Source organism: Grus americana, chromosome 2 (genome assembly GCF_028858705.1).
Source record: "Grus americana isolate bGruAme1 chromosome 2, bGruAme1.mat, whole genome shotgun sequence".
In the NCBI taxonomy this organism is placed as follows: domain Eukaryota; kingdom Metazoa; phylum Chordata; class Aves; order Gruiformes; family Gruidae; genus Grus; species Grus americana.
In genome coordinates, this window is record NC_072853.1 from 73,163,393 (window position 1) to 73,191,240 (window position 27,848).

Sequence of the window (27,848 nt, forward strand, 5' to 3'; positions counted from 1 at the left end):
AATGCAATTCCAGTGAAGTGCTCTAATCACCATTTAAGTATTGCTGGATATTGTTAGTGAATTTGCCACATTTTTTAAATGTACAAATTTTATCCTATGTTCATTAATTATCTCTATGCAAAAGCAAATAAGGTATTTAACAGTGATGAGAATTAATGCCCTGATAGAATGTGCAAAAGTTTCACTGAAAACTCATGGATAATGGCCAGAAGTCAACAGTAGCTCAAGCATAAACCTAAAGTAACTGCAAGGATTACTCCAGGCCAATTAAGGTTCAGTTAACATTCAGCATCTCTGGGTTTCTGGGTTCATTATGGTTTTTATGAAGCCAGAATGAAAGGGTTAAGCACATAATTCTGTACCCATTTTTCTTTTTTCCTTTATGTTTTTCTTTTTTCTTTTTTTTTTTTTTTAAAGAAGAGCCTCCCTAGAGGTCTCCCAAGGTCTGAATCCATCGCCGCATTTAATCACTTTTGGTGTCTTTCCTTCTTCTTTGCAGCAGTTTTGCCTGAACACTCCTGGGACTGGTGTTGCATTACAGATTCATCAATGATTTGATGCTTACTCTACATTATCCCACAAGTGCTGAGGCAAACAGTTCTTTGCCAGGATCAAATGATGTTCTATATTTGCCTGCAGTTTAAAATCTTGTTAATGTTGACACTTCTGAAGAAAGCTCTGCAGTGAAGCTGGAATGAGTGAAACCTGCAGGCTTTGGTGACTGCCAAATAAATGGGTACTCAGGGCACAAAGTTTTTTCCACATCCTCTATATGCCCACAGGGCCATCATCAACTTAGGCGACATCTTTACCAGAAACAACGTCAAACAGAAAACCTAATGCACTCTGTCTGTGGGTGATGTGGCTGATGGGTGACAGGGTAACTGTTTGCTACCCTAAGTTGCTAAACCAGTGTGTCTGAGAAAGAACTTTGCTCTAAAGTCAATTAACTTTAATGGAAAGACTCCAAATTACTTCAATGATCTTTGGACCAAGCTCAATAAGAACTAATTAGGTCTCTATTCCAAAGGTTAGTTGTTCAGAATCATTAATGGATTTTTGTTTGTTTGTTTTTAATATTCAATGAGAGGCTCTTTTTTAAATTATTTAGAGGGACTGACATCACTTTGAAAGTCATAAGTTGCAAATATGGAAGCCAGTATTTAAAAAATTAATTTCAGATAATAAAACAAGTAGAGAAATTTTAAACACTGTGCAAATGTGGTCCACTGCATGGGGATGGAGGAAATATAAACTATGGTTAGTGACACCTACAATTTAGTTCTGTAGTATTTACTATGCTCCACAGTCTTACCAAACCTTACATGTGTTCGAGTACAACTAGGTTTACTGACAATAGCTTCCAGTTCTTCCAACAAAATCTAGGACCAGAGCTGGACTTTTCAGAACTCACTTCACTCCCTCTTCTTAAAACTCCTGACACAGAAGATTGTATGTCTGAAAAACTTACCACAGGAGAGAAGATACTTGAAGAAAGATGATGATACAGGTTCTTCATGTGGGAGTGATACCACAGCAAATGGCTGAGCAGTCTCGGCATTTTCTAAGATTTATTTATCCTGGCAGCAGATCATGACCTGCAAATCAAATTAAGAAATGCTCAAAATCTGAAAGTCACAAATTAGACTGGGGTGAATTATAGGATGTCATTTTTCTGATGATTTTCCTCCTATTTTTTCTTCCTTAGAAATTGTCCCTGTAGGCCTTTTTTTTTTTTCACTTTGGTCTTTCTCCATTACTAAAAATAAATTGCTAAATCATTTCTACATATTGGTCAGTACCTTATCTCTTTTTTAAAGGAAGTTCTCCTGAAAATTGCAGGAAATACTTAAAGTTCAAAGTATAATAAATATAATATACCTAAATTGTATTTATAGCATACAAGACAGGAAACAGATGTAATTCTTCCCTATGAATTGCTCAGACAACAAAATGATTTAACTTGGAGCGTAGTCTTCAAAAAAAGACCTAAAATCTGCCATTGGATACTAGAGTCCAATTCCCTCTGGCGCTAACAAAATGTCAAGTCATATTCTGGCAGAACGTGGGCTTGCACCTTTGCTGCTAAGCTCTGACCACCTTGTTACAGGAGAAGAGTCTGTCTTTGTGGTATAACGGTGGGGACGAGAGGAAAGACATAGCTCACACCCTCACGAGGTGCATACAAAGGCAGAGAGCAAAAAGTTCTTCCTGTGGGCAGGGACTGTTCCCTCCTTTCTCCCTGATGGGGACTGATCCCCCTGAAATACAAGGGGGGAAAGGAAGATGGTTGCTTCTCTCTCCTCCATCTCCTGCCCCCCTTGTACTCGCGAAAGGGTCAAGCTCAAGTGAATTCTGGCAGAGGTTTTTCACCATGCTGCCCCCACCTGCCCCTTTGCCAGAGGCCACGTCAGCTGAAATGTGCATCTGCTCCGTGCCCCCTTCAAACCACAGGTCACTCACTATCTTAAAAGGGATGAAACATCAGGGTACAAATGGGACGCACCGAAGGTCACCCAATGGGAGTCATGGTGGGCGTAGGTACACGCACTCGTCATTTGCTCTGTGTGTGGACATGAACCACTGGCAAACCCGTTTGGTCTGAAATGTTGCTCTGCAGAGCTGGCTTGTAGATAACAGTCTCTTGCAGAGCTATAGGGTCTTGTACCCTGTGCAAATCCAAGCTTTAGCAGCAGTGACACTGTTGAGTTAAAGCCAATGAAGATGTGGGCGAACAGCCTTTCTGAAAAATCCATTTCTCAACAGTGTTGCAGTTGCACTGAGTAACAATTACTCAGATTTCTAATTAATAGACCATATAAAAGATTTTGGGTTAATAAAAAGAAAAATTGGAAGAGCTTGGATGCACTACATACCTGTGCTGACCCCAGCCTAAAGGCTCAATTATGATGTGCAAGTATCTTTGCAATTTGTGTTAAAAATAATAACAACAAAACTGGCACTAATTTATGCTCAGTCAATCAGAATGATCCATAATGTGGAAGTTTTTAACAAGCTGCTGTCTAACAGTTTTGACGTGTTTTAAAACAGGCCATCCTCATCAGCCCTGTAGAGGCTAATGCTTCTAAGCTCTATGACTCTCGAAGGAGGAAGAGGAGGCATAAAGATTTAGCAACTCAGTAGACATGCCTGCAAAGACCTCTGCATCCAGTTTGGAAATGACAAACAATTTGTAAATAGAGAAGCCTTTTTTTTTTTTTTTTATGAAGTGAAAACAGAGCATTGATTAAGCAATCCAAGCTGAGAATATTCTATCCAAATTGGAGAGCTTTCAGACTGGCAGCTGGTTTCAAGGCTTTGAAATACAACTTCTGCTTGTTGTTCGATGCTTAAAGATACCAATCCTAGAGCCACAGACAGTAATTGATGTCATGCTGACACTGTAGTTCACAGATGGATTTCGGCTGTGTGGGCCATGCCACACGCACAACACGTGTAAAAAATGCTTTTTGTCTCAAATGCTACAAACTGAGAGAAAGGATTAATAGAGCCATCAACAAAAAAGTTCTCTGTACAAATAGACTATGGCTGAAGAATAGCAATAGCCCAACATCCCCTTAACTCACCATCAGCCCTCTCTTCCTCCTATCGGATGAAGTAATTTGTATATAAATTCAGACTGAGCCTTTCACGCGCATCGCTAGGTCTCTGCACAGTGCAAATTCTAAGCTCACTTCCTGTGAACTAGTTTTACTGAAGTCACCAGGCGTATTCAACAGTAAGTGAGAACTAGGTGTGTAGAGGTAATTAGAAGTATTTGGGGTTTTTTTCCTTTGCAGAGAAGAATTCAATTTTCCAGGGAAGCTTTAAATACAAGCTTTTGGCCCTCACAGATATTAAATTTTGAGTGACTCAAATTCTTGTTCCCTTGTGTAGCTACATTATTAGACTGTATTTCCCTCAATTCATCAGAGAATGGGCTATGTCCATAGCCATTAAGCGGAGATACTGGCACGTCACGGAAGATTAGGTCCAGACAGGAAAACAGGCCCCTAAGTAGAACAGGAGCAAGAAGCATCAAATTCTAATACTCAGAAGGTGTTATGGAGCCTTTTTGGAATTAAACATAATATGATTTTGTGGTTGAATATTTGGGTTTTGAGGTGGTTTTGTTTTTTATTAAAATAAACCTGCAAAAAGAACATACCTTTCACTACAAATCTCCTAATGCACCAACAGAAAATTGCTGCAATGAAGAATTTTCACCTTAATCAGGTCAGTTTGTTTGGACAGACTGTTGAGTAAATACCTATGCCACATTATTTCTATTGTAGCTCTGTCTCCACGGCTAAGAAAAATCAACATAGACATATAATCCAACTAAAAAATATGCATTTTTTTAACAAATAAGCATTAAAAGAAATTATACATTTTTCAACTAGTGATCTGTACATTTTATACATCTGAAAACTAAACCAGTTATTTTTGTCTTTCTGGATTTTAAATCAACACCATCACTCTAACAGGATGTTAACAGAGGGAGTGTCCTTGATGTAGCAGAATTGTTTTTCTGAAAAGTTCGTGCAGGAGCACAAATCCTAAAGCTAAGATCCTGCTTTCTGAAAATCTTGCTCAGAAAGCCAGCACATACACTGGAAGGGGCAGCTTTCCATTACCATGATTTATCATCCCCATTTAACCTATTCCCTCCACATTATTGATGGAAAAGTTTCTAATTGTTTGAATGCCTCCTTCTTCCCTGAAAAAAAACAAACAAACAGAACAGGAGAACAAAACAAAGATTTGTGTTGGCTATTTTAGAAGAGAGACTGGGGAAAAACATTACCAGTGGTAAAATTATTTGGATTTCTTTTTTTGTTGAGATGAATTACTGAGCATTAGATTTGTTGGGTGAGTAACTGCAACACTGATGCCAGTGGAAACCCTCTTTACAACACTGTGCTGGTACCTGACAATTCTGTAGGTATTCATAGCCTGAGTACTATCTTCATCATAATTGGTTTGAAATTCCTTAATATAACAGAATGTGAGCACTTCTATGAGATTCGTTGCTGTTCTTTTGGTAAATACAATATGCAGTTTCGTTGCCAGAGAAGGAAGTAATAGCTTTGTACATACATGAGATGACACTCTTCAAAACAAAATTCTGTTTCCTTTTCTTTCCTATGACCCAAGATCCTGCCTTGCTGTGAAGTTGACACAGCGGTAAGTACTGAATCACATACAGATTCCTCACTAATCTCTCCTGAATCTTTCTGACACACACAGGAGCTACGTTTTATTGGTCAAACTTAGATTCACTGAGACAATCCTGAAGTCAAGGGACATATTCATACATGGAAGAGATTTGGAGGGGTTTTTTTTCCATTCCCACAGCAAAAAATGACACTATTCAAAGTAGCTGTGTCTATTAGATTAAAAAAAATAATTATTTTTTCATTAACTCATTATTTTAAATGTATTTCATTATTTATTTGTAGTGGAAAAAGGATTTATAAGTAGAAACCACAGGAGAGTCATAATTCAGGTCACATTTGTGCAGCTCATCAGCTAATCTGAAAATCTAAATGTATTGAGACTTCCTGATATCTTCTCAGAATTGTGTGTAATATTACTTATGAATAGGCTCAATCTAAAAGGAGGCTTTTTATATACCAAAAAATATTTTCTGCATTGTCATCTACTTCTTTGTTCACTCATTTTAATGCTTATTACTCAAAATTTGTAAATTAACAGCCAAATCAGGTTTTGACCCATCTGCTGCTTTCCCCCTGTGACTGATTAATAGCTAATATATACTCCCCTACTGGACTGGCTAAAAAATGCAATAGCACCAGTATGCTTCCCCCTTCTATCAACTACTTTGTCATATAGTGACAGATTAGTAAACTAAGTGAAACTGGAGGAAAATAAATGAATTTTTGTCTCTTTTCATTCCCAGTATCCTACTGAAATTTCCTACTCCTATTAATGACTGTAGTGGATGAAAATTGGAAAAATCTTCCTGCAACTGACAGAGAGATTGAGAAGTCAAGGAGACTGGGTTCAGCTACTGGTCATGCCCGAGATGAGTGATGCTGGTTTATTTCCCACATTTCCCAGTGACTGTAAAAAAATGTTTGCTTCCTTCGGCTCTGAATGTATTTTATGTATTTCAGTTGCAAGCTCTTTGGGGCAGAGTCTGCTGCTGAATATGCTTTTCCAGTGTTAAGACAACACATATATCTCATGATATATCTTCAGACCTGACAAAAATCCAAGTAATAAGTAGTTACCAAGGAACTTTCTCCATGCAACAATTTAGTTCTGTGAAAGACAATTTTCTTGAGCACTCAGTACGGTACTTGTACATTTGCGAATCACCAGGGTGCCAAAAGAAAATCTAATAATACTTAAAAAGACAGAAATAAAACCTGAGTCAAGTGGCAAAAGCCTATTAGAGAAATACTAGGCACCTGGACAAATCCCTGCATCCTCAGGTTTCCAAGCAGTTTCATCTTCCAAAATATTCTGCACTTCTTTTGATACTGCACATCTGTCTCTTAAACAGCTTTTACAGTTCAGCTAAAAAAGTCACCACTGTGAGAAAATGCTGCACCTGGTGAAAGTACTTTAACGAATGTAGACCCTGATCTGCAACCCTTTTCTCACACAAATAATCTTCATAGCTTTGATTACGACATGAGTAGGAGTATTTACGTAAGAAAGCAGCACGGTAGGCATAGGAACTTAAGAATTGCACTGGCATAGTAAAACATTGTAAAACAACAATAAAAATGGCATTTAAGCTCTCTCAAGTTATGTCTATTCTGTAGTGCAGAAAAGGGACAGTAAATTCAACAAGTAGCTTTTACAAAGCTGCAGCTTTGTAAAGCAAGGTCCCCCAGCAACTAGCGCGATCTTGTAAGAAGAGATTCCAGGTCTAAGCTGAATGAATAACCATGTCAAAAAGAAGGTACTGGAAATAAGCAGAGTCCACACAAAATGCCAAAGGTACTGTCCACAAACTAAAAACATCTGAGAGGGCAGGAAGTACAAAGTTTGAACCGCAGAGAACCCAACTCAGTTATATCTGAAAATAGTAAAAGGCTGTTTGGTAATATAAATAAAAAAAGACAAGGAAAAATGCTGTGCCACCGTGGAGGAAGGATGGAGTAAAGATTAAAGGCAACACAAGGAAAGGCCCTGAATAAGCATTTTGCCACAGTTTTCAATAAGAAGTTTTCAACTGAATTTAGAGAAGAAGATGGGGTGAATAATAAGAATGTGCGTATGCAAATAGAAACTACCACAGCTAACACAAAAACTCAACTCAAAAAGTTAAATGCCTCAGGCTTGAAGTTTGGTTAATCACTATCTCTGACTTCTAAAAGTTTCTGATGTGTGTAATGCTGGTCCAGTGACAAATATTTTTAATAGTACCAGCAAGTAGGGAGAGAAACTTAACTTTTCCTTAAAAGAAAAAAAGAAAGTGAAGAAAAACAGGAGGAGAAGGCAGTTGGGAAATTACAAGCCATTTAATTTGATCTCATTAGTATGAAAGGCCTTAAAATATATTTTGAGGGAGATAATACATAAAGACACAGAGATAAATGAAAAATGGGATAAAACAAAACAGCAGTTTACCGAAGGGACACCATACAAACTATCCATATAGGTTTTTTTAGATGAGGTATGTGATTTTCTGAACAGATGAAGTGCAATAGATCTCATCTTTCAGGACTTTCGGAATGCATTTGACATCATGTTATACATTATTAAGGAATCTGAGGACTAAGGAGAAGACTTTTTTGGTAGTTAAAAAACAGCTAAAGGAGAAGTAGTAAGAGGTAAGCGCCATTAAGAAGGGATGCATCAAGTCAATTGAGATTAGCAGTGAGGGTCATCAGGATACATCCTGGGGCTTCTGCTGTTCTTTCATAGCCCTTGATCATTGTGACCATGGTAGAAGAGTACCTGGGCACTCTTGTACTGTCAATACAGAAGAGTAGTGAAACTATTACAAATAGAGCAGCTTGAAGATGGGAGCCATAGAAATGGGGTAAACAGCAAAGTTATGTGCAGAAAATTCAAACATAACCTGGGAGATGACCAGGTAGAGACAAATGAGGATTGTAGTTGCCAGTGAGAGGATGACTAAATGGGTAACATGATGAAAAAGGCAAGTGAGACTGTAGGACATGAGGATGGAGATTTTCAGTAGGACGGAGACATGTGTGACCATGTCCAAAGTACCTCACCTGAAATCCTATACACATTCAAGAAAGATGAACTCAGATGGGAAAAAAGTGCAGAAATAGCTTCTAAAAGGAGTGAAGATACTCAAAGATACTAACAGAGCGAAGTTGTTTAGCCTAGAAATAAAAGAGGCAAGAGGCAAGACACCTCCAGGCGGGAGAAGCGTTATTTAAGTTAAAGAGCAACAATAGCATGGGGGGGGAAGGCAGTATACATGCCACACATTCATTCAGGCTGTAAAGAAGGGACCTAGCAATAAGCCGATGAGTTTCTCAAATAGTCTCCCAGACAGAAGAGTTAGGGCAAAATTACAGCCCTCAAGTTGGAGCTTGAGATACAGTTGAAGTATCACATGCTATAACAGCCTTTACAACTGCCCAGACCCATTGCTTGCATCCACTGGTCACAGAATGTCCTTTAGCTCTCCCATTAATGGTGTGATCATGATATTTTTACTGCTTTGATGTTACTGGTATGATTTTGGGCGACATATCCAACAACATTTACCATTCCATTTTTCACATACAATCTTCATTACAAAATCAATGTAAAACTAATTACACAGATAAAGACTTTTGCGATAATGCAGGCTACTTGTAAGTGAAAAAAAAATAAATAGAAGAATGTAGGGCCCGAGATTATTTGAATAGCTAAGGCTCACACAAATATAATCAACAGGAGCTTTAATTAAGAATAATTAAATCTTTTGTGAAATAATCCAGGGCAAACTATGAAATTGTTTTAAAATTGTTATTAGCTGCTCAGATGGAGTTTGTCAGATGGGTTTTCAGTGCTCTGAAGCTCAGAAATGTAACAGAAATAGTATGTTGCTGTATTTTCAGAACTTGTGGAGAGATGCGTCTCTCCTGAAGAGAGTGAAGATTTGGCACTTTGTATGAGCAGAGAGGATCTGGCCCAAACATTCCTGTTTGCAGATGATGACTTTACTGTATTATTCACTTTGTCTTGGCACAGCCAATCAACAGAGGAAGTGCAGAGGAAATAAAGCCTTTTCTCTATTTGCTAATAACATTTTTAGCACATTTAAGGAGAAATCTGAAGAACCACAATAATTTCTGTACCTCAGAAAATGTGTTGAGCAGAAAGGAAAGGACAGAGAGGACATCAATCCTTGTAAAATAAAAAAAAAAAAACCCCGAGGAAAATTTCTCCAAACAGGGAATGTGAAAAAATAACTCTTAAAATACATTTTAAGGAAGTACTTGAAAGAACCTTTCCAGGACATAGTGCCTATTTATAGCCATTAATTTTACACCTATTTGAACACAAATCAGTGGATTTATACTAGGGATGAATCTAATCCGTGTTGTGTATTCAAAATAATAGGTTCAAGGGATTAACCAGGACAACAGCATCTTTATCAAATAGAATTCCTTTGTATCCATCCTCACATTATCAGAAACACAGCTATCTCCTAATTAGCACATCTCCAACTTTAACCTTTTGTCTTGACTGCAATCTCTTAGATTAGTGGTGATGTTCAGCCTCCTCAAAACTTCTTTCAAAAATTGACTATTTCCATGGTAACAGCTGCCACTTTCATTCTACAAGCATCAAGAAAATGTGATTTCCTTTATATCAGTAGGCTGGGTGCGCAACGTTGGCCTTTGTCAATGCTCTTTTCGGACAAAACTGTTTATTCCAGAAGAAAAGGAAACAGGTGCAAGTGCAATTCAGGAAGCAGGATTGGCAATGGTCTGAAGGGGAGCTGTCAGAAGACCCACCTGCAATGCCAGTATGTTCTGCGGCTGCAAGAGGGAAGGACAAGCACATTCAACACCAGCCACCAAACTTAAATCAGTATTTTCTGCGGGGATTTTTTGTTTGGTTGGTTTTTTGTTTTTTCTTTTTGCTTGCTGCTTTGGTGGCTCCACAAACAATAGCAAGACATCAGCTTAATACCCCCACAAGAATAGTTGAGAAATTCTTAATGTAAATCAAGGGTTCTCATTCAGAGAGCATTGAACTTAAGCCAAAACAGAACATCAGTTCATTGCTGAGAAGCTGACACAGCTTTTACGATCAGTGTCTTCATCCTCAACGCTCACACCAGTCTATAACCAAAGTCCCAATCTCAGCGGAAGTCAATTCCCAAAGTAGCATCAACTTCAGTGGCACCAGCAAACATTCACAATAAAGGTACTTTGTCTCCTGCCAGTCATGGGAAATTTTTCTGGAAGTTTATCAAATTGGAGGCTTTTCCCAGAAAACCCATCTGTTCCATATGAACTCATTCTGACACCTTTACCTTCTTTGAAACTGAAGGTTTCCAAGTCAATCTGTTAAGATGAGAATGGATAAAGTGAGATTCACATCTAGTACTCCAGCAATCCACTGAAATAATCGAGTTTTCCCTCAGTCACAAATGTAAGAATGTGTCAGAAAATAGAGCTGCAATTTTCCAAAATTAGTATTGCATGTTCAGTTTCTTAAATTGGCCTTTAAAATATATTTTTAATTTTTTAATGACATTTTTAGCACTCGTGCAAAAAGACTGAAAAATTAAACATAATTCTAGCAGTCTTTTTTTTATTTCCTCCCTAATTCCCCTTAACTGTTTTAGCACTAGACCAGGTGATTGCTTTCCCTTCCGTCCATACTTTTAATTCCAGGTGTATGAATACCTGTTGTTATTTAGACACTTGGGAAACCTGAACTCAGTTTGGATTTGGGCCTACAGTTTTAAACCAAAACTACCAAGTGTTTGACGACAGAAAAATCACAGATCTGCTTTTCTGAAAATGAACAGTCAATGGCTGCAGTTGTGCAACCTACATAAATTCTTTCTCTGCCCATTCCAACAGATGTTAAGATTGCTTAGATATGGACTCATTTCTGACCCTCATATCTGAGCATTCATCATGCTTCTACATCTGCAGATTTTGGTACCATCATAAGGTACCAAACCCAGTACCAACAGTAAAGCCCGCAGCTGCTCCCACTGTAGCCGAAAAGGAAATTGTCACTAGTTAGAAATGGATAGCAGGCTGTAAACATACTGCAGGCACCAAGGTAGTACATTTACATTAGTATCACTGAACCTGGATACCATTCAGATTCAAAACCTAATTCTGTTGCTGGATCATAATCCATACAGGGCCCAATTAAAACTCTTAGTTCTGGGCTCACATTGGGAAAGCCTGGGTTTGAGTGTGAGCTCAGAGTCCTAATCTCATGTTTATTTTCACTTCAGCTCATAAAAAAATTGGTGAATAATCCAGAACTGCTCATCCAGGAAAGATTCCAAGGGTTTGCCAAGTTCCAGATAATAGTCAATGGAAAAAAACAAGCGCACAGATCTGCTGGCAGGAGATGCCTCTATCCACGCTCTACTCACACGTGTTTCTAGGGTGGTTCTCAAAAATGGAACTCCTTTGGGAAGGATGAGGGAGTTAATTGAACTGTACCTGTGAATGCCATGAATACCATTCATTTAATGAAAAGGAACACCAAAAAAATTACTGCAGATTAATGAAAAAGAGGAAATGGTTGGCAGGAAGGGTTGCCTGCATGACTGGCAACATCACAGCAACAAAAGCATTTTACAGGACAACTCAGATTGTGCACTGTACATGTCTGCCATCTCAATATGAGTAGTTTATATTCTAGTGCCACAGCCCAGTTTTGCAATCGTTCTACATGCACCAGGATTGTTAAGGTATTACTTTGATACCCCGCAATCCTAGCCTGCACCCTGTTTGGTGCAGTCTGGCCTGACTTCCACCTGGGAGAGGAGTGTGACTCTACCTGCACTCAGTCAAGAGTGGCACCCGAGGCAAGCAGCGCTCATTTTCCACTTTCCTCAAGGGCTGTTCCTTCTCCCCAGTAAAACACCAGAGCAGAGCAGAGTTGCTGTACCTGCATGTTTTACAAGGTTTTGTGGATCCTAGAGAGTTCAAGGACCAGATGGTGCCAAGGTGGAAAGTCCCATACTGCAGAAGGATTGAGAGGAGGGGATCTCACTTCCAGTGCCTTCCAAATTAAGTCCTTAAAGGGTAAGTCATGGCTTCTCTCCCACCACCCTGCAACAATATCAGCTCAGATCTTATAGGAAGCAGGCTAGGGAGGACACCACTGTCCTGACGCACAAGTCCCACAAATCTCACTCACTTTTTGCTGAGAAATGTTAACAGGATTGCCTTATTTAGTGTCGTTACTATACTTTTTTTTGTGTGTATCAGTAATATGGGAGATTCAAATGGTGTTGCTTTGTCTTCACACTGCCTGTAAGCATCTCCAACTTCTGGCAAGCAGTGCATCACAGGCCCTTCCTACCTCATGCCAGGCATCCTTGCATCACTGCCTGAGTTTTGTGCTTTTCTGTACACTTTTACCATATATCAATGAAACTTGGCCCATACCAATTGGTGAGCTAATTGCTGTCAGAGCAGATGGTAAAATAGGTCTGAAAAAAATATTTGGTACCTTTTTATCCTGAGAGGGAAATGTGAGAGGGAAAGGATGTCTTTTCCATTTCCTGAGGGCTGCAACAAAAGTTAAAACAAGCTTTTATGATCAGTGGAGTTTGAGGAACAATTATCCAGCTCCAGTGGATGCATACCTTACATCTAGCTCTATCTCATTCCCTCCTCTGTGATTTAGTTTGCCTCCTGGGCAGGTCATGTGCTGGGGGTTCACAGACTGCCAGTATGCGAGTTCAGTCTGCTCCAGGCACCAGTGTTCAGAGAGCAGCGTTGTGAAGCAATTCAAGATACCAAAACCAGGAGCAAATTCATAAGGCACTCATGATAAAGAGGTAACATTTGTTTCTATATTCTGTGCAGTTATCTTGCAGGGATGCTAGCACGGTAATGCCCTCTGTGGGAAACTATTGCTCAGTGCTAACTTTCCAGTGGCAGCCACCATAAATATTCAAACAGAGATATAAATAGCACCGCACTATAAAAAGTAACAACAGCACCAGAGGTCTGTGTGAGGATCAGACCTCAAAACATGACACTGCAGAAGAGATGCTGCATAGGAGCTATTCAGGCAGAAGGCTTCGTATTCGGAGAAGAAGGAAGAATAGCTTGCCAATTGGCATTCCAGCAGTTAGTTGTTGGCCAGGATTTTCAAAGTTGCACTTTATACCCCTAGTTTCACAAAGGTCACGCTAGCAAACTGGTGGGGCTTAATAGACCAAAGATGAGTTTGGCTCTTGTTCCAAAGCCCTTTCCCTGATTTTAATATTGATGACTATGGAACAAACATCTCGATAGCTGCACAGAAAGGCCAATGCACAAATGTGCTATACTCAACATATGGAAGAAGTTTGAAGCCTTTCAAACCACTTATATTTTCATGAGAAAGCTGTGGATATCAACAGCGGAATGAAAAACCTAACCTGGGAGAAAGAAGGCTATATCCTACCATGCTAATTTGCATTGTTAGAGAGGAAAGTCAACGGCAACGTTAGCTATGCTGATTTTCAGAAGTTGTATTTATTTTGGGTTTCCTTTCAGAAATAATGTTTTAATGAATATGCAGCATGCTGGGTCTGTGGCACTGGTAGTATGTCCATCACCATGGTACCTGAGCACTCAAGCAAATGATTAACCAGCAGAGCAAACGAAACAGAAGCAGAGCCAACAGGCACTGTGACAAGCTCTTCATAGACCTGCCAGTACATCTCTATCTGGACCTTTACTCCTTCAGGCTTTCCACTGTCCTATCTTTCATCCATACTCTCATGATAACCAGATCTTTTTTTTTTTTTTTTCCAAACAGTGCTAAGGGATGCAGAGATCTCAGACTGGCTTAGAAAGAAGGGTGAGATTAACAAAAAAACCCAAACCACATATATTTTCATCAGGAAAACTTTGCTTAAGGACACAGGAAGGAAAAAAATAATTTTCATTTGCACAAACTAAGCCCAATTATGAACTGACAAAATTTGTTATGCCTGCCATGCCATCAGCCTGGCCACTTTAAGATTACTTTTCTAAAGAGGGAAAACAAGCCTTTTCCTCACTGAGGGCCAAAATGACCTTTCAGGAGCCTGATGCACACCATACATGAATACTACTGTTAGCATTATCTAGTAATAATGAAAAGAATACATAAAAACATATGGCTATAAGCCTTCTGGAAAAATTCTGGAGATTGTTATCAGTCTCTCCCCACATTTCAAGTAAGTAGCAAGTTAACAGCAACTCTGATGATGTTTGTTTAACATACGTGCATATAACTACTTTGAGCTTTTCTGGATTTGGGATGCTTAAGCAGAGACCTCCGGGGTTTTAGAAAAAAATATGCTATCGAATCATCTACCCCTTGCTGTTTTGTTTTCTGTACAAAATCTCTGAGGAGCCAGGAAAGCAGAAGGCCTTGCATGCAGGCCGACTTTAGAAAGGCTAGCTCCTTTCGGTATTGGGGAGTTAGGCAGCTATAATACAAACCTCACTGAAGAAGTTCCCTGTTTTCCATCACTAGTCAGGACAATTCTACTGCAGTCTAATTAAATTACTGTCATGTGGAGTTTTTCCTCTTTACTGTAGCTACTTCAGACTTATGAAGTAGTTACATCCTCTCCATTCCAGTTTTTCCTTTAAAAGAGGAGTAAGTTTTGGGGACAATGCCACATTACTAGCAATGAAGACTCAAGCGCTCTCTTCCCAATGTAGATAAAATATGCTGTACTACCACTGTTCCTTCAGTTTTGAAGCAGATAAGGAGCACTGCACCACCTACCCATATTCGACTGCGAAACTTTGGCTTAAAGTTCACTCTAAGCATCGGTCTGTTTCTGTTACCTCTCGTGTCTAAATTATATCCATCACTGTCATCTCAAAAGATTCAGATCTTCTGCATACTTTATCAGGCTTTATAATCGAAGCTAATGGAAGATATGTTTGTTTAGCTGTTGTAAATGGCTTTGAAGATCTCAGTCTCGGCAAGGGTGATGAATTAAGGATGTCAGCTGGGCAAACAGTTTAATTTTGAATGAATTTAGCCAAAATTGATTACTGAAAAGCTGATATGAATCTTTCAAGTTCATATTATTTCACATACTTTAGCAGTGAATATTCCGCCCCTTCTCGCCATCTGACTCACCAAGCAAAAAACTGGAAGAATCAGCAATGATGCCAGCTTCTCAGATATGAGACTAACTTTGGATACTATAAGCAGGTGTGAGAAGCCACTTTTCGACTGCAGCATGGAGTGCAACCCTCAAACAGTTTAGCCCTCAGCTGACTAAATTTCTGCATAATAGCAATTCTGTTAAGCAGCCTAAACATGATAGCCAAAGCACTTATGACACAATCCAGAAACACAAAACCCAGAAAACAATAGCTGCAAAGAACTATTCCATGACATAGTTATTTATTGGAAGTACCTGTTCTTTAGTCTCTCTGGTCCATTTTCAAATGAATTAAAATAATAACTTAGAGGGGGAAGAAAATTATCTTAAAATAGTCATGGTTTTCTTCCCTCTCCCAGGTAACTTGGAGTCATGAAGAATCCAAAATAACAGCATGAGTGTTGAAAATTACAGGGTAAGGTTGGAAACCTTTAGAGGTCATCTAGTCCAGCCTCATGCTCAAACCAGTGCCACCTTAGAACAGGTCACTCAGAATTAAAAGGAACAGAAAATAATTTAAAGCAAAAATTAAAAATGAAGACTTCCCCATCCCCTTTTTGCACCAGAAGATTAAAAAATAAGCAAGAAATGTTTTCCTGAAACATATAGCTCTTCTGTGCTGTTTGTAAGTAAGTATGACCAATATGGAAAATACCTACAGCTGCCTCCTTTGGTTGACCTAGTTCCCTTTAGGTCTTGATGCAGGTAACGTTTAGCACAGCATGTAGCAAACTCCAACTCAGTTGCCAGCACTGCTCTGCCACGCTACAGGCCAGAAAAGGCTAGGAATGTGGCACATTCAGTTCCAATGACAGAGAAAAAAATGCTCGGTATCATTCGTTAGCAGTCTCCTCCACGTTAATTAAGGAACGGAGCCGACAGCTGCTGAAGAGGGTTCCACCCCATCTCTCGGCTGGGAAAGCAAGGCCTCTAGGGCAGGGGCTGGACTATACAGTAAAGAAGAACAGGGTGGGGGAACCTTACGAGATCTGAGTGAAACCCAGATGACTCATCAGAAAGTAAAATGTTCCTATTTTGGCAAGAGGCTGAAATAGCAGCCCTGGGTTGTGCTGCAGCCCAGCAATAAATGACCCTGAGCACTTGGGACAAACTCCTGTGCACACTGATATTCCTAACAGTAGGGGCTATTTCACATCTCATTAAGCAAAGAGGTTTACATGACAACACATTAATTAGCAGTGTCTTTTTCACAGGTGGAACTTCAGCTTGAGATTTCAACATTTTTAGACAACTATTTTGTGAGTGAAAATGCAGGAACAGTTTCTTATGACTCAAGGTGACAAGGACTCATATCCAGATCTGGCATAGGAGTATATTTGTCCACGTAGTGAAGGACACTGCAACCAGACGACGGCCTTTCCCGTAACTTCAGTGCAAGGAGTTGTACATCTGCAGCCTGCCATTCAAAGCCTAGCCCTTAGTGGGGGCAAGATGCCAGGCTGGCCACTCCATAAGCTGACCATAAAAAGGCCTAACATATCACAAAGTCACAGAGGCAAAGCAAAGCCTGGACTTGAACAAGTAGTAGCTCCCATTTCTCAGCCCCAGCTGCTGACCTGTGTGGCTCTCTACTACAAAAATCCCTTTGATTCTATCTGTAGAGATACGACCCGTGAGAAAACTCTTCAGCAAACACCAACAAGCAAGCATGATAATTTCACTGAAAATAGCTATAATAGAATATTTATTGCCCTAAATCTTCACATTTTTGATAAAGAACTAATAATTTCTACCAGAGACCGCTTTAAAGAAGAGTTGGTAAACAAGTATGGATTTTCTTAAACTGCAGATATGTTTCTCTCTGAGGTTTTTGTTCAATACCATCTTTAATTTCTATTGCCTTTTGAGAGAATGGATTTGCAGGTATACAAGAAAATGTAGAGCACTGGAAATGGAATGAAAGGAAGAAAAAATTGGAGACTGGAACGTGAACTTGTAGCTTTCAAGATCAGGGGGATTCTGATATTCATTGAGTCCCTTCCCTGTCAGATGGATGTTGCCAACCCACATAAAACAGTGACATGCTTTATATATATTACCTTTCACTTCCCTCAGGTACACACTGCAAGGAAGCTGTGTTCTAAACAATGTATAAACAATCACCATACTATTCTTTTACATATTTTGGCACTCAAAGCACAGACAAATCACTGTGTCGTAGCCTTACCTATCATACCACTTACAAAATAAATCCAGGCTCAGGAGGAACACTAGATAACTTTTCTTTTAATTAGCTTTTCAGAGCCGATGGTATTTTTTTAGAATATGATTTATTCCTTTTATTTATCAGCCTGCTTGTTTCAGATGGGTACTGTCTGACTGACCTCTAGATACCCTTGCACTTGCTCTGTGATATCCCCAGAATGTCAATGCTTCAATTCTTCATCTTTCATTTCCCAAACATTTCTTATTGGTCACTCTGGTACCAGTGGCAGCTGAAGTGGAAGTTTATCCTCCGATAATCTGTACTGCTTTAATGGTTCCCAGCATCCTGAGGATATTTTCCAAATGTTATGGTGACACCAGCTGAGATCTTGGCAATAGAAAAGTGTTTCATATGCTTATTTCCTAACTTAGGCTCTTGGTTTTTTCTGCTTTCCCAGCCCTCTGTCAGTCCCTTGATTTCTGTCGCTTAAGTCCTTTTGTTATTGCTGTATTCTTTGTTATCACTTCTCAGTATCTTTCTGATAATAAAGCCTTTGAAGAATCTGAGGGCATTCCCACCATGCATCCAAAATCTGTTAATAAATTTCTCCCAACCTCCAAGTCACATTTGTCCAAAAGCTTAGCAAAAATCCCCTCTAAAACGAACAACAATAGTCACATCTTCTTTATATATTTCTCTGTAAACTAGAGTCTAGGAACTATAGCACATAAACCTTGTAAAATGATGAGCATGTTTCAAACAGTTCTAATAGAAAATATTGCACATAAACAAGTCACCAGCTTGTCTATTTTAGCTTGTCTCTAAAATAATGTATGCTTAGAGATGCTTATCCTTGTAGCATCACTATCCTTTTTTTCCAAGATAAAATTAGTCTTGCACCAGCATGCCTGAAAAAGCAAAATTCTCATATAATTTCAATCACTCACTCAGCTTGCTCATGACTTTTATACAGCTGACTGAACACCTATTATCTCACCTGAAAGAGAAGCTGTGAGTTTGCTCGCCTCAGTCACCTGCAGGATCTTTGAAATGCCTCCTCTTCTGTTCCTTCCAAAGAGTGCCTTCCTGCATCTCCCAGTCCATTCCCGAGTCCACTGAACACACAGTCATCAATAAGTTCTGGCTAAGTTATCCTACGTAACTCTGAAGAAAAAAGGAGAGACTTGCAGATGCTGCAGGAGGTCTTCTTTGCTCTCTTTGAAAATTTTGTTTTCTTGGTGGTCTGTCACAGTCAGGTCTCCAGTAGTAAACTGAACAACCTATCCTCCTGGCTCTTCTTTTCTTCTTTTTCTTTTCTGTAAACACATAATCGGTGCTTCAATTCCTTTAGGTATCGCAAACTGTATTTCTCTATTGCCCTCTACTGACTGCTAGCTACCACCGCCTTCCTGGAGAACCGGCAGGCAACAGATACACAACACGCTTTCCCCCACCACCCTCCCTCAAATCAATAATGATACACGATGACCAAAACTCAACACAAATCATTCTATTTTTTCCTTTGTTACAAAACACCAGGCAAGATTTACAGCTTGTTGGTCAGCCGTGGCAGCTACGAAACACTAAACAACAGACGCAGGAAGCAGTTAGTAACATGGGTCTGCTAATGTGTGGGTTTATTTTGGTGAACAAAAGCCAGGAAAAAGTAGAGACAAATGCATTCTGCCTTGAACTGCGAGTGAATTCACCCCACTGATGCCATAAATACTGCACCAGGGAGCTGAGGGTTATCTGGGGTTTTTTTCAGGGTCTGGTCCTGCCAGCCCTGGATGCACAGAAACACTGACTTTTGATGGGAGCTCTGCAGAAAGAGGTTCGTAGACAGCCATGAATTGGAGGCCATGGTTTCTTGGTCATTTCCCCTTTGCCTCTAGAGTTTTATTTAACACGTTCAGCACCACACCTAACAGGAGAAATACAGTTTCTGCCTCATGAGACAAGACACACAGTATACTATATATGAATGGCACTGGACAATGCTGTTTGCACTGTTTTTCGGACAATGACGATCTACAATGCAAAGAGAACCCAGCAAACTAACATAAAAAAGGGAATGGCCCAGGAGCAGAAGAAAAAAAATTTATAAGCATTTCAGATAGACTAGAAGAGACTGGGGGGGCGGGGGGAAGGGGGGATGAGAAGAGTGTAAGAGCAGGGTGGGGGGGAAGGGAAAGAAGTAAAAATAAATCCTTTGTATTGTATTAGTCACTGCTTCATTAGTACAGTACAGTGCTTGTTAACCAAGTCACTCAGGCACTTGTTCTCACAAAAAAAAAAGTTATCCCAAGGTGGTGGTACAAGTGCAGTGGCCCACAGGCCCCAGAGAGCTCCCCAGCACTTGTGTTTCCCTTGTGCTAGCCACAGGCTGGCAAAGAATTGGGCACCAGCTCGCCTCGCCATTCCACCTCTGACACCGAGTTCCCTAGGGGGCGAACAGACTCACACAGTTAAAGATCAGTTTAAAACCAGGCCCACCTCCCAAAAAAGCGTTGAAATTATTTTTGCTTAATTGTGTTCAAAAAGTACCTTTTTTTTTTTCCCCTGCCGCTATTAATAAATGGGAATATTTTATCTGCCAAAAATCTGTTGACTGATCAACACTGGTTGTGTTTTAAATGGATGTTATGTGACATCTTCCACTCAGGAAAGGTAGAGTTCTCACAAGTACTATCATCAACAAAGCCAGTAACTTGGCAACAAAAAATGTAATATTGAAAGGCCCACTGAAAAATGTGTTTTTAATTCAAAAATAAAGTCAGCAGAGGTCCTAATTGTAGCTATTATGAACATTTCATTAACAAGCCCAGATTTATTGACTGCACTGTAAAACTCTCCTATTAAAGGAAGCTCAGAAATTCAATTCTTCCCATGCTTTTCTACTTCTAAAGCCCTCGGCTACTCCATGTTAGAAAATAAGAAATAATTATATTTATTCATATTCCTTGATAGAATATTGAAGCCTGCTCAGATGAATACCTCTCCTAAATGAACACCATTACCAATAGATCAAAGAAGAAGAATGTCTAGCAAATGAATGGGGCCGAGGGAATTAATAAAACACACATCAAACGTTGAAAAGCTGAGGATGGCTTTTTCTTTCGTTTTAATAGGAGCACATTTGCAGAGTGATAAAGCAAAAAATGTAGTTGCCAAAATTCATAAAAAAGGCATCTAAACAGAGTGGGAGATAGCTGATGTTCAGCACTTTTGAACATCGAGTGGCTTTCTGGAGCTGCTGGTTGAAATTTTTCACGTGACAACTCTTGACAGAGAAATCTTTCTTTTTTTCTCCCCCCCCCCCCCCCGCCCTTTTCCCTACGGTAAAAGTTTTCTACAGAAAAAAACCCAACTTTTAACGCGGCGGAAGACGCCAGCGGCCCCTGAACGCGGCTACGCCTTCCTGCTGCTTCTTCCCGGACGGCAAGGCGCAGGGCCGGCCGGGCGCCCGCCCCGCAGCTCCCCGGTCCCCTCAGCCCACCACGGCCAAACCACCGGGGCCGGCGGCCGGGCCCCGCCGCCCGCGCGCCGTCACTCGCGGCGGCCCCGCGCAGCCGTTGCTGCCGCCCCCGCAACGGTCCGGATCCCCGGCCCGCGGCGGCCCGGGGAAGGACCACGAAGCCTCCGCCAACGCAGCCCACTCCGGCGGCAAGCGCCGCGCTCCTCCTCCCTCACCCGGCCGAACGGGTGGCGCTGAGCGGGGCACCGCGGGCCCGTCCGAGCCCGGAACGATGCTGCTGCGGCCGCGGGGACGCGCCGGGCCTCAGCGAAACGCTGCACATCCCACCCTTTCCCCTCCCCGCTCCCGGCCGCCGGACCTGGCTGGCGGCGGCTTCCGGCGGGGAGGGCGTTCAGCGCCATGGGGCGGCAGCGGCTGTTCCTGGAGGTGGCAGCGGAGGGGCTGGTGGCCGCCTGCCCGGGCCAGGCGCGGTTCCTGCTGTAAGCGCCCCGCAGCGGGATGCGGCGGCACTGGGTGGGGGGGGTGGCGGCGGCGGCGGCGTGTGGCGGGAAGTGAAGCGGCGAGGGACGGCGCGCGCTGGCTGGAGGGGGTGGGGGTGGGGAGAGAGCTCCTGGTGACGCGCGTGGGTAGCCCCGCCCTCTGTCCTCGCGCCTGCTGTGGCGCGCCGCCGCGTGCTGGTGGGGGTGACGTGACGTGACGTGACGCCTTGCCCGTTTCCCGCGTAGGTGGACGCTCCGCAACTCCCGAGGCGAGTGAGGGGGCCCGGGCGCAGACGGCGGTGCCGGGGCCGCTGCCCTGCTGCAGGAGGCCGCGGAGGAGGAGAGGGGCTCCCGCTGGCGGAGCCGGGGGCCCTTCAGCCCGGTGCAGCCCAGCGGGGCTCCTGCGACGGGAGAGCAGCGCGTGGAGGTTGCGCGCGCAGCCGAAGGGCAGAAGCGTGGCCCTAGGAATGGGGCAGGATTTCCCTTTCTCTCCATTTTCCCATTCCCCCTGCGCTGCCCCCACAAAATTGCCAGGGTGTGCTTCGGGGCTGCCGGCAGCAACGGGCTGCGTGTGCAGCAGGGTCCAGGTGTTTCCTCAGGGACTAGAGGGAGATGCTCGAGTCCGGCGCTGGCAGCAGGCAGTGCTAAGGCAGATGCAGGCGCGTGCCTCTTATTATTAGCTCTGAAATTTCTCTCAAAGCATTTCTTCGGCCCAGGCTGAGACACTATCGTCTTGCTCTTAAAATGGGCAAAGAGCTTTACAAGGCTTTGGCGTCACTGATCTGGCAAAACAGCGTGCCTGCGTGCAGCTCCTTGCAGAATCGTGAGCCTCTGTTGCTAAAGATTTTTTGGGAGGAATTGCGTTTTTTCAGGAAAATTTATAATTGCAGGCCGTGTAAACTTACACTGTGCATAAACTGAGCAGGAATTGTGCTCAGCTGAGTGCAAACTGGTGCACTTACTGGTGCTCAGCTTCCTCTTGTGTTCTAGATGTGTCTGAAAGAAAAACATATCTACCTAGATAACGTTAAAATAGAAAGATACCATTTTAATGTTTGCCTATAAACCATAATTATTTTATTTAAGTTTTGCTTTTTTACCTTTATTAATCTGTAGATAGCGAATGTGGATTAGAAAGGACATGTCCTTACTGCTTCCAGTTCCTGGTTCCTGATAGCCACAGAGTGCGTCTCAAACCAAAGATGAAAGTGACTCCACAGATAGAGAAAATTCTTAAACGGGAGAAGAAGAACCATAAACTTAATATGAAACAGACAAAGCTTTTGAAAAAGTACAGGGAGTCAAGCAGTGTTCTGGTAAGGATATTTACTTGGAACTACCAAATACCTGATATTTCCCTGAAACCTTTCAGTGGCATGAAAAACAAGATATGGAAATCTTTCTCTTAGATGAGGAGCTCACACCTACACATTTCTTTTTTTCATGAGCGTATAACTCCCTTTCTTTTGGGATAACTTCTATTCACAATCAAAACTTTAAAAAACCTGCTCTCCACAATAAAGAGATCATGAGCACAATGACAAGAAGAGTAAACTTGCAGCCCCAAGAACACCCCAACCCCACATGTCAGAGAAGCTACGCAAACAGCTCTGCCCTCCATGTGATATCTTTAGCAGCAGTCTGGATGGACTCTGCAGATGTCTAAGAATTTGCTGAAAACTAAGTATTTCTTCCTGCCAGGAAGCTCTGGCATTTCCATTATCAGGTACTGTATCTCTTGCATAGCTTTGCAAAAATGGCAGGAGTGGCAGTTTTTTGCCTGTTCCTTTTTTACCTATGAATGTGGTAGAACTAGGACCAGGCAACCCTACTGGATGCTGAGCCTTGGTACAGCCATGTACATCCTGAAATCCATTAGAATCCTTAGAAATCCATTGCAAAGAATACTCCAAAATATACCTAAGAAGCAAAACACACCGTTGACTGAAGTCAGGCTGGTTTTGCCAGTGTGTGTAGCTTGCCATTTCCTGCCTTGGTTTCAGCTGTGAGGAAGGGCTTGAGTGACTGACAGTCTTTTTTTTTTTTTTTTCAGTTTATCAGTTGTCTAAAAATACATTTACAACTTACAAGCTTCACTTCATTTATCTCAGTAGACCATCGTGGCTACATCAGGTTATTGTTACCTTCTGTACAAATTAAATTTTATACATTTGTTTGAATATTACTGATTATAGGAAGTCTTTCAAAACTAAACCACATAAATAATTTAAACAAGTTAATGTTGCTTTGGAGGCTTCAGTTCTTTTTCCTAAAATTACTCTGGAATATAAGATTTAATCACTATTTTTTGTAGTAATTACTATTATTTGAAGAATAATAGTATGCATTTAATCTAGTGTTGCCAAGGCCTACGCTACTATTAAAACAGGATATGTGAATGGAACTTTTAATAAATGAGACAGCACCCTATTGTGCTCAGCAGTTGCTGGCACACTTGGCATTTTCTCAGATGAGAATCTGTTGGTTTGGGGAGTAAAATTTGAAAACAAAAAATTATTAAAGAGTCAATAATACAAAATTCAACTGAGGAAATATCACAGAGATTCTCAGCTGTCAGGGCAAAAAAAGGCTCTTCAGATAAGCACCTTTGCTATTACTCTCCAAATTGTAGATCATAGTTGAGGAGCAGAAAGGGCGTCTGAGAAGCTGAAATCTTTGCATTATTTTTCTGGGATCACAGACCTTTAGTGTACATTAAGAACTGTCTCTTTAGAGAACTGATGAATAGTGTCCTGCAGAATTATGATGGGTTCTTAGATTTATTCTGTAGCTGGAGAGGTTTGTAGGATGCCCTGTGCATTCATATGAGTAGTTTAAAATTCAGTTCTAAATAGGTCCAGTTTAAACTCTGGGTAATATTATAATCTTGGGATGTAATTACAGTTTGCCATACTTGTGTTCTGCTCAGTTCTGTTTGCATTCATGCTGTGGGTTATGATTTAAGTATTTCTGGCCTTAAGTATTTAAAATACTGTCAGCAACTGACAGCTTTTAAAATTTGCAATGTAGATCCCTATAATCTAATACCTGAGACCTGCGAAAATGAAAATTTGAGTGTGGTTGAAAATTAAACCAAGCAACAATGTGACAGGTTGTGCCTCCAATACCTTTCTTAGCAAGTAGAGCTTGATTTGAGAATGCTTCTGCCATAAAAGGCATATAACATAGGAACTGTTTCAGGGCTTTTAAAATTTTTGGAGTTAACTGCATATGCAATTCAGGGAAGGGAAACTAGCTGTGCAGTGCTATGATTAATCCACTAATTCCTGCATTGTAAGGTGTTCACCTCTATTTATATTCCGTGGAGTGCTGCATGGTCATGTGGTGCTGGTTTTGGGGTTTTTTTTCCCCATCTGAATTTCATTTAGAAGAACTAAAAATACATCAAGAACTGAGCTGTATAAGTTAATGATATTTCTCTTTTTTTAGTTTGGTAGGCTGACAAAATAATGTCTAGAGACAGTCAAAACACTTAACTGAAAACATTTCATTTTGGCATTTCTAAATGTAATTCTCTCTAAGCAATCTGAATTTAGGTAAATTTACACACTTCAAAATGAAGAATGATTTGGTATACATGTTTTCAAAACTGCTTAGACTTTTTGTGACATTCTTTTGAGTTTGTTTTTTTTATAACCAGAAACATCATGTAACTGTGTTTTTCAGTCAGTGTAATTGCCTGCCTCAGAAAGTTGTCTGGCTGTATTACTCTCTTGTCTCTTAATAAGAGTAGTTGCCATGGCAGTAAGGGATATTAGTAATATCTGACTGTCTCTGTGATTGTCTGGCATTAGCTGTTCTGATGCACCTCTGTAACATACTGTGCTGCTGGAAGTTCCCTGCAGCCCAGAAGTAAACAGATAGAAGATACAGTGCCCTTTGTTTACAACTTCCTCAGTGTTGTATAAGTATTTTTGCACTAATAGAAAGCCTCTTCTTTGTTCACTAAGACTTGCTGTTATTAGTTATGGATGACTTTTTTTCTGAGAGTTTGGTAATTTAAATATATTATCTCAGGACTCCCTGGAAAGTGTGTAATATAACCTCATCGGGGTAGAATATGCTAATTAATTTAGATCACACTGTATGTCATGTTTTCTAGCAAAATACAAATACTTCTAATGTATACTCAAGATATGATATATCCAGTTCAGGTCCAGTTTCATCTTTCTGTTTTGACAGGGTTCTTTTTCATATTTCACCGTAAAACGCTACATTCGGAGTTACGGGTCTCCTGAAATTAGTTTCTAGGGGATTGGAGTCATTTCTAGATAAACCTGTAGGATGTGTTTGGCTTAAGAAGCCTGAATGAAAATACTAGGTGGAAAGTATATGTTGCTTTTGTATATCTTATGTTTAACTTAAGCAAATATTTAATTTGTGTCATGATACTTGGAGAATAGTTTGGATAATTCTTACAATGGCTTTATAACATAAAGGTGGAAAGACTGAAAGAATGGTTGATATTTGTCTGTCTTCTCTCCATAGCTGGTTACTTGCAACTTATGCAACAAAACAACAAGACATTGTGGTAAAAGCAGGGATTTTCTGGCTACCAGGACACAAAATTTTGGCACTCCAAGTATTAAATCTAACCCGAGGACACCAGATGTAAAAATTCAGTCTGCAAACAAAGTGACACCTGTAAGCTGCAATAGGTTGGGATCTAAAGGGAACAGTCCCTCATCACTCCCCAGGTACCTGCTTCTCCCCTATTTAAAGAGGCACTTTGCCGAGTGGGGTGTATTGCGTCTCGTTGGGAAAGGGTGTTGTGTACTGATTTCAGATCAGTCACTTCATAAACTTTAAATTGATAAATAATATTTTTCTTCAGTGGTCTGATTGAAGAGATCAATTTTAACTTTCCAACCTTTAAAATCAAAGATTCTAATGAAGAGCGACTGTGTGCAAAGAAGGCACAGTTATGTTTTTGCCATTAATGTGAAATGTCTGGCTTAAAATTTGCATAACAAAGTTGTACTTTTGACTGCTTGTTTTCACATGAAAATACACTATTTACATTCAGAATTTTTCACTCAAATTATATATATGCACTTTGATAGTTACTTTATGTTAATTCTGATTCCTCACCTTTAAGACATTTGAGTCTTTTGTTTTTCAGAACACGTGTATCCGGACAGATGACAACCAACTCTGCTTCCAAGACTCCCCGAAACTCCAAATTCCACTTTTCTAAGCTAAAACAGATGCTTAACCTAGAAGAAAAAGAGAAAAGCCAGAAGGCAGATTTTAAAACTTTCTTGACTTTACTTTAGTTATACATTATTTCAAAGTAATAAAGATTACAGCAATAACTGTTGTTTCAGTTTTAGTAAATCAACAAAGTGATTTCTTTAAAACTCAAGCTAACAGCATGTACCCCGTGAAAGCACAGACCATACTTTTTAGAACCAAGCTGTATTTCCAAGGGGACTGATTGTCTGCAAGAGGGAGATGAGAAAATAGCCAGGCTAATATCCTCGGGAATCTTGAAGATGTTTGCAGTCTCTAATGGCCCAAGAACTAGAAGCCAGGATCTGTCCTTTGAGGAAGCTGACAATTCTGGGCCCATCGCTGGGTCTGGCAGGATGGACAGATAGCTTGGCAGACCTGAAAGCAGGTTTGGGGGTGGGGAGGCTGCAGTTTGCTCCACCCCACTCTCCCACTATTTTTAAGATAATGCATCACAACAGAATTTAAAAGATCTCGTGCCTGCTTTGCATGTGAGTGAAACAGAGACACTTTCACCGGCAGTTTCTGCAGGTATGATGTTTGCAAGGGTCTGATGTAGTGTCCTGTAGTGTCACTGTCTTTTGATACCTGTGGTAATTTAAGCACAGCATTTAACACAGCCTTTACGAAGGTTCCAAAATAACTTACTCTTTAAGACAGCGCTCATACACAAAGAAAGAAAAAAGTGTATCACCAGATTAAGTTTCTTCATTTTCTTAAGAATGTTCTCTGTGATTTGGCCTGCAGACGATACAGGTCCCAGGATAATGCAGAACCTTGTAAAATCGCACTCCTACTGTGAGGTGCTCTTGATACCCACAGCTCCACGCTAGACTGCTATTAGCACCCTGATTTGTCATGGCTGTGGGAGTGCACGGTCATAAAGAATACGGGGTGCTTCCTTTCCAATTGCTCTGGTGCTGCCAGAGTAGGTCACTTGTTCAGAAATGACTTAAGGAGAGAACCTCTTTCTTAAATATCTTTGGGTTTTATCAGGCTTTAGGGTTGCTTCCTTCCTGGACTTCAACTTGGAAAATTAGGTTTGCCCTGGACAGTAGTGAACTTGTTGCATCAAAGTGTTTTGATGTGAATAGATCATTGTCAAGGTTAAAGCGGTCTCTGCTGTCAGTTTTTACATTTTCAGTTCAG

The 27,848-nt window shown here is 40.8% G+C and overlaps 1 protein-coding gene and 1 long non-coding RNA gene across 3 annotated transcripts; one reads left to right on the forward strand and one right to left on the reverse strand.

The window, feature by feature from the left end:
• Positions 1-1,336: 1,336 nt before the first annotated feature.
• LOC129203780 (uncharacterized) lies at positions 1,337-21,454 on the reverse strand. The gene is made up of 3 exons (XR_008576145.1): positions 21,326-21,454; positions 18,487-18,805; positions 1,337-1,598 (listed from the first exon to the last, which is right to left on the reverse strand). It is a non-coding gene; the product is annotated as an uncharacterized LOC129203780 (long non-coding RNA).
• C2H18orf21 (chromosome 2 C18orf21 homolog) lies at positions 20,968-26,782 on the forward strand. 2 transcript variants are annotated; one of them, XM_054818712.1, is made up of 5 exons: positions 21,303-21,446; positions 21,693-21,715; positions 22,563-22,762; positions 25,956-26,164; positions 26,590-26,782. In XM_054818712.1, exons 1-5 carry the CDS (start codon positions 21,367-21,369, stop codon positions 26,741-26,743), a joined length of 666 nt encoding a protein of 221 aa, XP_054674687.1. In that variant the 5' UTR covers positions 21,303-21,366; the 3' UTR covers positions 26,744-26,782. The 2 variants fall into 2 exon arrangements, with proteins under 2 accessions (XP_054674686.1, XP_054674687.1); XM_054818711.1 differs by lacking the exon at positions 21,693-21,715 and having other exon boundaries at positions 20,968-21,446.
• The last annotated feature ends 1,066 nt before the right edge of the window (positions 26,783-27,848 follow it).

Excerpts from the sequence above, each read along its gene's own strand:
- C2H18orf21 (XM_054818711.1), top strand. The coding sequence starts at position 21,239 with ATGCTGCTGCGGCCGCGGGGACGCGCCGGGCCTCAGCGAAACGCTGCA. Across the intron at positions 22,763-25,955 it reads GGGAGTCAAGCAGTGTTCTG|CTGGTTACTTGCAACTTATG; the intron begins GTAAGGATATTT and ends TTCTCTCCATAG. Across the intron at positions 26,165-26,589 it reads AGTCCCTCATCACTCCCCAG|AACACGTGTATCCGGACAGA; the intron begins GTACCTGCTTCT and ends TTTGTTTTTCAG.